Source organism: Rattus norvegicus, chromosome 1 (genome assembly GCF_036323735.1).
Source record: "Rattus norvegicus strain BN/NHsdMcwi chromosome 1, GRCr8, whole genome shotgun sequence".
NCBI classification, from domain to species: domain Eukaryota; kingdom Metazoa; phylum Chordata; class Mammalia; order Rodentia; family Muridae; genus Rattus; species Rattus norvegicus.
This window is the reverse complement of record NC_086019.1, coordinates 139512565-139524664: the sequence shown is the minus strand read 5'-3', so window position 1 is coordinate 139524664 and position 12100 is coordinate 139512565. Positions and strand designations below refer to the sequence as shown.

At 40.8% G+C, this 12100-nt stretch overlaps 1 protein-coding gene across 3 annotated transcripts in view; it reads right to left on the bottom strand.

Moving 5' to 3' along the window:
* The window catches only part of Agbl1 (AGBL carboxypeptidase 1), a 906807-nt gene that overhangs the window by 835809 nt on the left and 58898 nt on the right, over positions 1 to 12100 (bottom strand). For all 3 annotated transcript variants that reach the window (XM_039101030.2, XM_063280964.1, XM_008759580.4), the window contains exons 2-4: positions 11418 to 11481; positions 8455 to 8601; positions 3712 to 3843 (exon numbers count right to left, since the gene is read on the bottom strand). In XM_039101030.2, the coding sequence (XP_038956958.1) occupies positions 3712 to 3843; positions 8455 to 8601; positions 11418 to 11481 (343 nt within the window). The remainder of the gene's footprint in view (positions 1 to 3711; positions 3844 to 8454; positions 8602 to 11417; positions 11482 to 12100) is intronic.

Here is a 12100-nt window from a genome sequence, read left to right as displayed (position 1 = left end):
GATTTAATCATTGACAATTTTAAGGGGGATCAATGCACAGGAATAAGAAAAATGAAACAACAAAAAGATTAAAATGGTCTCTTAACAGTCTCATGAGTGGGGTAGATGTTTCTCCCTCAACCTCTCCTCAATTTTAATATTGACTCCCCTAAGACTGAGACAATGAATTAGCTGCACAGCTCTTAGAATACCAGTAGAAGAATGAGTCTTGTGCTCCAAGATAAACTAGCCTGGGAACATTTCTCTTTTTACCCAGTTTGGGGAGAAGGTATTAAAACACCATCATAGATCTGAATGCTAGAAAGTCAAGGTAACACCCAAAATTAGAACCCTCCAGATGTCATTGCCATCTCCAAGGATACCCCAGCCACTTTTCAATATGACCCATACCCTTCTCAACTCAGTTGAATTTGGAAAGAGTACTGATGACATTGAAAAAAGCAGAAATCCATGGGATATGGAACCATAGGAGGGGACAAGGAAGTGGAAGAAAGAAAAATAATTCTCTGATAAGACGACTTCTCTCTTTCCTCCATGGTGTTTGTGCTTCTGGGAGGGAAGACCTGGGACTGCCTGGTATTTTTGACAAGACTTGTTCTGGAAAAATAAGCTGGAACAGGGCATCTTAAAGATGCAAAGAGATGAGCAATGTGTCTTAGACTGACTTAGTTCAGGCCCTGGGAGAAGAATGCAAACCTGGAGGTGGTAATTCCACAGTATTGTCTACCAGGTTGAGACTGAGAACAAAGTCTTGTCTGTTACAAGGAGTACATGTTCTGGGAATACCCTCTATGCCTACACTAGAGTAAAAAATTTTGGCAAGTGATTCACTAAGAATTACCACATTAAGTGGAATTAGTGAAAGTGCAGTCTTAATACCTCAGATTCTAATATAGAAGACTGGACTTGAAATCAGGAGTGGATACAAAAAGAAACCTCACTAGGCTCACCTTTACTGGATGGTTGCTCAAAGTGCCCATCTGGGTACTGAAAACAAGTTCGTAGGCTATCATAAACCCATTACAGGTACATCCAACTAATCAGAGGAAAATAGCTGTTCAGAAGGCTTGCTGAAACCATAAATAGTGGCTCATAATTCACCAAAGAAACAGAACCCACAGGCTTCTTGAACTCCATCAGCCTTCCCTGAGTAAATGCAACGCAGAGAGGCACCATGACTTTATGAAACAGCTGGTTGGTATCATAAATGTAGGCTAGCATATGACCCGACTGGTTACATTCTCACACTCACAGATAAGTCGCTGACTTTCTCAGAGCTCAGCAGATGTTCTATTGGTGTATATCCACCATCATTACATATATGTATTAAAGAAAGCAAAGTCTTTAGGAAATCAAGAGATACATTAAGTCCTGTGCCTCCAGCAAGCTCCAAAATGGCTGTCATGCTTTTAGGCTACTCATTAATGACAGCTGTCCTCATAAAATGTTAAAGTTTCTCTTTTATTATTCTGCAGATGGGTTTGTATAGATTCATTCAGATATTCCCAAATGTTCTTTCTTATTCTTTGACCCCCCCTCCCCACCCGTGTGTGTGTGTGTGTGTGTGTGTGTGTGTGTGTGTGTGTGTGTAAAGGGGGGGGGGCATTATAAACAAAGATCCCATAATCCATCTTACTATTATTCTGGAGGAGAGTTGCCTCTTTATGTAGATATTTATTAAGAGTATGTAACGGTGAAAATTGAGATACTAAGCCAGGTATAGTGGCCCATGGCTGTAACCCCAGCAATTGGGAGGTAAAGTCAGGAGGCTATGTAATTCAATGTGATCTTTGGCTACATGGTGAGTTTGAGACCAGTCTGTGCTTCATGAGACCCTGTATTTAAAGTAAGATTTTAAAAAATAGTAAAAATGTGATATTTTAGCAGTTCTTAGGATAACTGGATGGGTTACCTAGTTACTATACTTACATGTGTACTCATCATGTAATTTCAAACTGTTAGACAAAAGATTGGGGTAGGATAAGGCAGCTGCAGTGTCAAGGCCTTACCTATGAACATGATCTTGTTTGTCCCATCCAACAAGTCTATGAGATTTGCTGAGGGTTGAATGCATTCCCCCAAATATATTTTAAAGCCATAATCCCTATGACCTAAAGGTGTAATTAAGTTAAAGATTTGCCCTTGGAGAAGGGATAAAATCTAATCTGTTTTGAGTCTGTCATAGAGAAAATTTAAACATAGAAAGAGACCAAGGATGCACAAGCCTATGGAAAGACCACATGAGGATATGGAGAGATGACAGAATCGTCCTTAGGAATCTCTTTAGCCAAGGAGACAGGCTATAGAAGAAAGCGAACCTTGCCAGCATCTTGGGCTCAGACCGTCAGCCTTTAGCACTGTGAGAAAATTAATTTCTGTTGTTTTAGTAAGACAAAAACCTAGCAGATTAATAGTAATAATTATTGCTGCTGTAATTTTACAAAGGGAAAAAAAAACCATGAGGTTAACCAGGCCAAGTGCCCACATTCCACGACTCATGAGAAATAGCATCAGAGTCAAACTAAGGGCTCCCTGGCTCTAAGCCCACAGTCTTTCCCCTACAGAGTATATTACATCTAAATAATTGTCACTTTTATTCCCCAGGAAGGGAGCTTAGAAAGGAGAAATGAAAGTCTGTGCTCATTACATGTGAGATAGGAGGTATAGAATCTAATCTATTAATGAAAAGCGCCTCCACTCAGAGTAGAATTAACACAAGTTTTGGAATTCTAAAGCCAGCCTTCAGGACTTTTATCTGTATAAACTTAAGAAATTACTTCACTCTTAGAAGCAGCTGGCTTTTTCTTTTCTGACATATAAAAATGTAGATCTAAACACACAGTTGTTGTGATAATTAAAAACCAGCTGAAGTGAATAGATCCTTAATAACAATCCCCTGACAGATTCAGATGGACCCAGAGGGAGGGTCCGTTAGGAAGAGGCATGAGGTTAGAAAAACATCAGTAAGGACTTTGTACCATCAATGAGTAACTTTGTGGAATTAGTAAGGACTGTTCTTTACTGTAATGTGTGTGTGTGTGTGTGTGTGTGTGTGTGTGTGTGTGTGTGTGTGTGTGTGCATAAATGTATGGTGAATTCACATGTACTTGTCTGAGGAGGCCAGGTTTCATCCACAAGAATAGTGTCTACTGCCTTTAACAAGGGGCCACTCATTGGCTTAGACCTCACCAATTAGGCTACACCAACTGGCCAGCAAGCTCCCAGTATCCTCCTGTCTCTGCCTCCCCGACACTGGAATTACAAGTCTATATCACTATGTATCACTAGTATTTTTATACTAGTGGGTTCTCAAGCCCTTGTGTTTGCAAATTAAACACTTGACTGAATTCTCTCTCCAGCTATCACAATGTTGTTTTGAACAGATGCAACACATAATATTATGAGGATGTCAAGGCCTGAGGCAAGTCTGCCGTTCTTCTGCCACAGGACTTCTGTACCTGGTAATATTAATAGAGAAACTTGGAAGGCTGTATATGCAACTCAAAGGAAAGCCAAAGACAATACTTAGGTACTAAGTCAAGAGTTTTACCTGACCAAATCAATAAATAAATAATGTCTGACCTCCACAGTCTCTGGATTGTCAGGTTCTGCTATGTGTCTGAATGGGACCACATGCATCCTCACCCAAACCCTCACTCCCCCAGACCACCACATAGTTTCTAGGTATCCCAACCCAGGTCTGGAACTTACCTCTGGAGGCAAAAACACGCAATGCCCAGAGACAGTGCAGGAGGTTCTGGCTATGAGATAGGTTTTTCCTGGCCAGAATCAAGGTCACATCAAGTGCTTCTAATTCTAGTGCCTTCTGTCCAAACTTCTTATCTAGGAACACAAATTCATCTCTCTTAATTATGTCTCACATTCATTCTTAAGGTTTCAGGACAGAAGGAAAAATGATGGAGGAGGGAGGATAATTATAACCAAAGACACTTTTTAGTCTAATTGAAACTATTCTAAATATGCCCCCCCATTGGAGGCAAATGCATCAGAAGAGTAGAGTCTGGGTTTCTTATTTACATGAAAGCTATGGGTTCTAAGACTGCAGGTTTTTGAATCTATAGACACTCCTAATCATCCTCATATGTATCAATGTCTTTAAGACAAATCTAGAATGGGTAAAATAATTAGCGGTACATTTGAATGAAGTGCATAAACTTTGGTTGGCTCCTTTTACTGTTTGGTTTTTGTTTGTTTGTTTGGTTGGTTGGTTGGTTTTGTTGTTGTTATTTTTGGTTGGTTGGTTGGTTGGTTGGTTGGTTGGTTGGTTTTCTTTGCTTTGGTTCTTGCAATCAGTTTTTCCTACACATCCATGGCTGTCCTGGAACTCACAGTGGAAACTAGGCTGGCTTCAAACTCATGAAAATCCACCTCCTCCACCACTGTCTCCCAAGTAGTGCTAGGATTAAAGGCTTGCCCAGCATGGATCTTGTTCATTTGATTGGGTATTGTTTTGAATATGCAAAAGATAGTGTGGAACTTTTGGAGAAGTTAGATCAAAGTTATAGATAGATGATGGTAATATTTCTATTTTACAAAGAATTTTCATAATAAAGAGTGAAAAGCATTTAAGAAAAGAAAATTAAATTTAAAAAGTATGGTGCTCTACTAGCCTGACATCTAGTGTTGCGGGTAAGCTGTTCATCATCTTCATCCCAATAGTCACAAAATAAGCACTGAAAACAAGAGGAAAACACCTCTTGTTTATGCTTCTTGCTCCTACTATCAGGTGACTGTGTCTAGTCACTTTTATTTGTGTCCTTCCCTAAGTGTGATGCCCAAATCATCAAGATTATTATAAGATTCATAGAAATATATTTCTATATTTGTTTTATTATTTCATTTAGCATAATATCCTCTAGGTGCAGCCCAAAAGGCTAGATAACACTCCATTGCATATGTATATCACATTTAATTGATCCATAGACACTTACACTATTTCCAGGTCATAGCTCTTGTAACTAGTGCTTCAGTGAACATGGGAAAATAGATCTTTATGAGATAGTCATTCGCTTCCCTTGGGTATATGTTCATATCAGAGATTATAGAAATATCTGAGCAATATGGTAATTTCATTGTTTGTTTTGAACAGGGTCTCCTGTGGCCCAGTGAGGCCTGGAACTTATTATGAATTTCTTGCCCTCCCAACCTTCACCTTCCAAGTGTCAGAATGCCAAGTGTTTATCACCATGTCCATGTGTTAGCTCTTTTTTTTTCTTCAATTCTCCATGCCATTTTAATAACAACCATCCTGATCTTCAGCACCTCAAAGTGTGCAATGGTTCCCTTTCTTCACACCCTCACTAGCATTTGTTTTCCCTTGTCTTGTTGACAAGCCATCTTCACGAGCATGAGGGAATGAGTACACAGGGGTAGAGAATGAAACGGTGCTTTCTGCTGACTTTGAGGACGAAGGAGGGAAAGAGGATGTGTTGAAAGACACAGAATGGCAAATAAGCAAGGGAAATGAATCTATAGCTCTTGTACTCAACATGAAAATAAAGTTCACAAAATTGTACCAAGCTAAATACGTAGACTTTAGCTGTTCCTGTCACCAAAATGAAGTGACACTATATGAGTCGGTAGACATGTTCATCTACTTAGTTGCGGAATTGACATCGCTACTTCTATCTCATAATGTCACATTGAAAATCCCAAGTATACACAATGAAATTTGCTGTAAAAATAGAAAGATTGAAGCAGGGAAGATGAATCACTGGGTGCGAGTTCTTGCTGTGTAAACATGAGGAACTTAGTTCAGGTCCCCTACAGCATAAAGAATAGCAATGTGTGGCTGTACATATACTGTAACACCAGCACTGATCCACGCAATGGGAAGAGGGCCCCAGGGTCTCACTAACAAAGAAATCTAATGCAGTGAGCTTTGGATTCAATGAGAAACTCAGTCTCAAAAAATAAGGTAGCAAGAAATTGAGAAAGATACCCAACATCACCCTCTGGCTTCTACATGTGCATGTATACATGTGAATACATGGACACATACATATAACACACATACCCACTGTCTTTGTATGTCTCTTATCACTTGACTGTCAGGTCTCTGGCCCCATATGCTAAAGATATATGTTGGGGTGACATTTTGCACACTGTGTGAAGGCTGTCTTTGTATTATTCAAATGTTGATTTTGGTACTGGCAGAGAGCTGAGTATTGTCTGGATTTTGGTATTGTTATTTTTATAGATCATCTGCTGCCTTAGGATTTTGTAAGTATACATCCCCCTCATCTTCTGATTGGTTTAATAAAGATCCAACAGCCAATACCTAGGCAGGAGAGGGAATGCAAGACTTCCAGGCAGAGATGGGAACTGTGGGAAGAATTCAGAAGCTTGAGATTCACCATGAAGACAGATGCTGGGACTGTCCGACTAAGTGAGGGGTAATGGGCCACATGGTAGGTGTGGAGTTGAATACTCACGCTAATGCAAGTTTGACAAAGTAGCTGGGATGCAATAAGCTATAATAAATAGGTCTCTGGGTCATTATTCAGGAGTTGGTGGATCAGAAACAGTGCAGCAATAGATGTGACCTAATGCCTCAATTATTCTTCCTAGAAACTCTACAATTAAATTCTATACTTTCATTTGAGACATACGGACACTGTAATTCATAAATCTTAAGTAACTTGACCAGGGTCACATAGCTAGGGACAGCCTTGAAACCAGCCTGCACTGTGTGACTGGGGAATATTTCAAGTCTCTACTATCCTTTCTTAGAGTTTACTCAGCCCACTCAGCTTTGCTGTCTTCCCCCTTTCTTCAAGTTTCAGCTCAAATGTCACCTCTCCCAGACCATGCTATCTTAGGATAGCATCGTTCTTTCTCCTCCTTGAGGCACTCATCATGGTCTGCTATCATCCAGTTAATTATTTTCTGACCAGTTAACCTGCCTCAGTCTCTGAGCAGACTCCTCTACTACCTTAGTCACAGAGATGTTTGCACTGTGTAGAACTCTGCATACAGTTACCCCCGCTGAACGGTCACTAAATGAAATGTTGTCGGTTATGTTAGGACATACTCAATGCAGTGGCTAGTTGATATCTTTCTCGTTCCATCTGTAGAATGCCAATGAACCTGAAGTAGAGATGTAAACATTGAGTGCTGGAGAATATAGATTTAGCTCCTAGCAGGGAACATCAAAGGGGCCTGGGCTTTTCAATTGTGACATGATATGTGTCAATGATATTCGATACACAGTTGAAGCGTAACTGTGAAAGGATTCTTGCAAAGCATACACAAACTCTGAATGCTTAGATTATTCAACCCTCCTCCAGGAATCTCCAGAGACCTAAAAAGGTATTTCAGAATCTTCCAGGAGTGAAGAGAAATAGACAGAAGCTCTATTCCTAGGTGACTTATCACAGTTGATTTAATTAACAGTGTTGCCTCCAAGATGCCATTTTATCTGAAAAGAGGATTTTGTACATTGAATTGGCTAAGAGGGGATCAGACAGGGCAGACAGCATCCTAAACCTAATGACTGATACCCCCATACAAATAGAAGAAGATACACAAAGTGAAGACATAGAGAACATTCTGAAAACACAGACAAAGAAAATAAATCAGTCTGAGAGAGAGAGAGAGAGAGACAGAGACAGAGACAGAGAGACAGAGGGAGGGAGAGAGATTGTTCTGGCAACACAAAGACAGAAGAAAAAATGGACTCTCCCTTGGGATTTACAAAAGGAACCCACCCTGCCAGGGCTTTGTGACTTGTGGAATCCTGAAGTATCAGAGGCTGTATTTATGGTGCATGATGGCAAACAGTCTGTGGCAACTTGCTCTGATAGCTCTAAAACTTGAATGCACAAGTCTGGTCAGGCATGATGACATATTACTTATAATCTCAGTACTCTGGAGTTCAACATCATGCTTTCCTACATAGTGAGTTCCAGGCTAGCTCAGGCTATATGAGACTCTGCCTCCAAAATGAGAGCAAAAAGCTAATTCAGAAAATGAACTTAAAATGTACTTTCGTATGAGATACATTTCATAAATGGTCTCAGTCTGTGTGAGGATTTAAAGCACACTGGAGTCACTCCCCTCTTTCCTGACTTATGGTCCATGCTTTTGCAGTCCATGCCAGCTGTGACTACAACGTCTCTGTATCATTCATTCATTCCTAAGCACCGCGTCTTGTATCAACTGACATATGTAACCCCAGTCTACAGGAAGCTGAGGCAGAAGGATTGCAGTAAATCTGTGGCCACCCTTGCAACATAGCGTGAAGCCAGTCTCAAAAACATATAATACTCCAGGCCTCAAAATAACAATAAAGTAAAATTATCTCCCCTATAAGGCTGGGCCTTCTCTCACCAGGGCATCTGAGACACCCTCTTCTGCCTCCCCACAAGGGCTACCCCAACTGCTCTTAAAGTATGTTTTTTCAGTCATCATTAGGTTTTGAAGTGTAAGTACCTCTTAGGCCAACTTTAGCCAGCAGCCTGAAGAGAGGCAGGAGGATGTCCCAGTCAGGAGAAGCTGACCTTGCTGTGTCCACCAGAGTCTGCAGAAGGGCTTCGCTGCCACCTTTGCTGATTATATAATAAATCCTCCGGTCTGTGCCTGGGGGGAACCAGAGCAAATATGAGACACAAATGGTACTCTCCTCTCTAGAGGAAACCTCAGACTTAACAGCTAGAGAAAAGGCAAAGGTTCATTCATTTCACCACAGAAACTCAAGCTGGCAGGTTCTTGACATGACCTGTCTTCAAGTTGTGCTACCATCTGAGGGAAGAAAGGTGTACAATATAATAATTGAAGGATATTTAGGAATTTGAATATATTCACCTCCTGAAGCTATGGTAAATTGGATGATACTGCAAGTTCTGGAGCCCTGTTAAGTCTTCCCTATGTGTACACTTTGTGTGTGTGTGTGTGTGTGTGTGTGTGTGTGCGTGTGTGTGTGTGTGTGTGTGTATCAAAACATCATTATATACTAAATCATTTTCTGCAATAAACACAAGTCATTAGTAGCATGAAAGGGGTACTGTCTGATCTAGAGTCATTTTATTGGAGGTGTAACGATTTTCTAATTCTGTTCTTTAGCAACTAATAGAGGGGAAACAGAGAAGCCACTATAGGGACCTCCTCAGAAACAAAATGCCCAGACATAGCAACCAAGGACCTTTGGTCAGAGCCTTGAGCAAGGGTGAAATATTTGTCTTTCTACCAAAGAATAGGTTTGAATAAGACCTCTCTTACTTTGCCCAAGGACAGCTCAAAAGCAATGATTACATAACAACATGGAGACCGAACCTGTGTGACCTAACCCAGGGAACCAACAGGCATAATCATACCAAAGGAGAAATTCTGAGGTTTCCATCCTTCTGAAAAAATAACTGTCTGCCAAAAAAAGAGAATAAAATAAAGAAGGAAAGAAAAATCAAGAGAACAAGCTAAAGGAGGGAGAATAAAATAAAGATGGGAAATAGGGCAGGGAAGCCAGAGGTATCCAGGAGTGGTGGTGCACACTTGTAGTCCCAGCACATAGAAAGTTTAGGCAGAAAGATTGCTGGTTCAAGGGCTTCCTGGATTTTAGAGGAGTGAGACCTTGGCTTTAAAAAAATACAGTAGGGGAGCACCCTCAGAGAAGCACGGGGAAGGGGATGGGATAGGGGGTTTATGGTTGGGAAACCTCGAAAGGGGATAACATTTGAAATGTAAATAAAAAATATCCAATAATAAAATCACATTCATTACAACCTGGCACGGCTTTCATACTGGCCTTCAACTGTTTCTTGCATGTCCTCATGATACTTTTAATTAGGTTTAATTAGGTCTTCACAGTAAGTTCGGAAAGAAGCATCTTACTGGTAACATTTTTTTTTATCTTGTTAAAGGAAAAAAATCAATTGTTTATCCTTTTCAAGTCTTTCATTTTTCTCCTGTAGAAAGTGTGTAATTTTATATCCAGCCACTTTGTTAAAGTTGCTTCTCAGCTATAGGAGTCCTCTGGTGGAGTTTTGGGGTCACTTAAGTATACCATCAGAGATGGACCTATGGCTTCATCCACACATGTAGCATAGGATGGCCTTGCTGGACATCAATGGGAGGAGAAGCCGTTGGTCCTGTCAAGGCTCAATGCCCCAGTGTAGGAGAATGTCAGGGCAGGAGGTGGGAGTGAGTGAGTGGGTGGGTGAGGGAGCACCCTCATAGAAGCAGGGGAGGGGGGATTTCGGATTTCTGGAGGGGAAGCCAGGAAATCGGATAACATTTAAAATGGAAATAAAATACATAGGTGAATGCCATCATTAAACCACTGAACTGAGAACAGGACCTTCGTTGAAGGAATCTTAGAAAGGACTAAAAGAGCTTGAAGGGGCTTGAGACCCCATATGAACAACAATGCCAACCAATCAGAGCTTCCAGGGACTAAGCCACTACCCAAAGACTATACATGGACTGACCCTGGGCTCCAACTGCATACGTAGCAATGAATAGCCTAGTATAAGCACCAGTGGAAGGGGAAGCCCTTGGTCCTGCTAAGATTGAACCCCCAGTGAACGTGATTGTTGGGGGGAGGGCAGCAATGGGGGGAGGATGGGGAGGGGAACACCCATAGAGAAGGGGAGGGGGAGGGGTTAGGGGGATGTTGGCCCAGAAACCGGGAAGGGGAATAACAATAGAAATGTAAATAAGAAATACTCAAGTTAATAAAAATAAAAAAATTTAAAAATTTTAAAAAATGTAAATAAAAGATGCAATTTTAAAAAATATCAAAAAAGAAAAAAGAAAATACAGTCACAGCCTGGCTCTAGAACAGGCAGGGCTACGTAGAGAAACCCTGTCTCAACAAACAAGCAAAAAAATCATCCTTACGGAAAAAAAAATCCAAGGCTTCATTCTAAACATTTCTAACTACCTCCCGAAGGTAGATTCGTCTCAGAAGACAAGTGGTGACTTACGAAAAGGAAACTCATTTTGAAAAAGTTTTTATGTACATGGAACTGGCCCTGCCATTGGAGGATATAGAAGTTGATTTTTTTTTTTGAAGACCACAGTGTGATGAAAGTCTTGTGGTTTTATCTCTGGCATACCATATATATTTAATGTTGCCTGTTTGTGCTAACATTTCTTTTTTATTTACATATTTTTATTATACATATTTCTTTTACATTTCACATGCTATTCCCTTTCCCAGTTTCCTATCCATAAGCCCCCATCCTTTCCCCCTCCCCCATACGGGTGCCCCCCGCCTTATCCACCTCCCTTACCACCATGCCTTATCAAATAATATCAAGGGAAAAAACATTGGCTGGCTATTCTCTCCCACGCAGGAAAGTTAAGCTACAAAAAAGCTATATCATTTCCTGGGACAGGCGATAGCTAGCACTGTCTCCAACCTACACTATGATCTGATGTGAATATAGTGTACTCACCAACAGAGAGCAGATCGCTGAGGACCTGGAGGATGGCCAGGATGGATGCTTTATCGGAGGAGTTCTGCAATGATAACACAGACAGGTAGGTATCTTCACAGTGAATACAAGAGGACGGGAAGTAGCCTGGTTAGGGATGCGAGCAACAGGCAGAGTTAAGCTTTGTTATGCTGAGATCAAGTCCATGAGGTGAAAGGGTGGACAGAGGAGCTCTCCTTAAGTAACAGTGAGTTTGAACTCACTGAGATAGGAATTTCAAAGGCTGTGTCTCTAAAATGTTCAAGACCCCTCTTTGGAGAGCAGTCTAATAGTAACATTATTAAGGAACACACAAACTCAATTAATTGATCCAGAAACAGCAAAGGAGTTTTGTGGGCCTCCATCACAAGAACATCATATATTTAAGTAGCCTTGGATTATTTTTAATGGTTCTCTCTCTCTCTCTCTCTCTCTCTCTCTCTCTCTCTCTCTCTCTCACACACACACACACACACACACACACACACACACACACACACACACACACACCCCAGAAGCCACCAAAATGTTCTGATGCAAATGCTACCTTCTCAAGCAAAGATGAGCTTTTATTTTCTCAAGACAAGTATAGAGTAGTAGCAGACCATATTGTGAGAATGATTTTAGAAAATCCTTCTAAGTCTTGACATGCTTCCTTGTTCTTA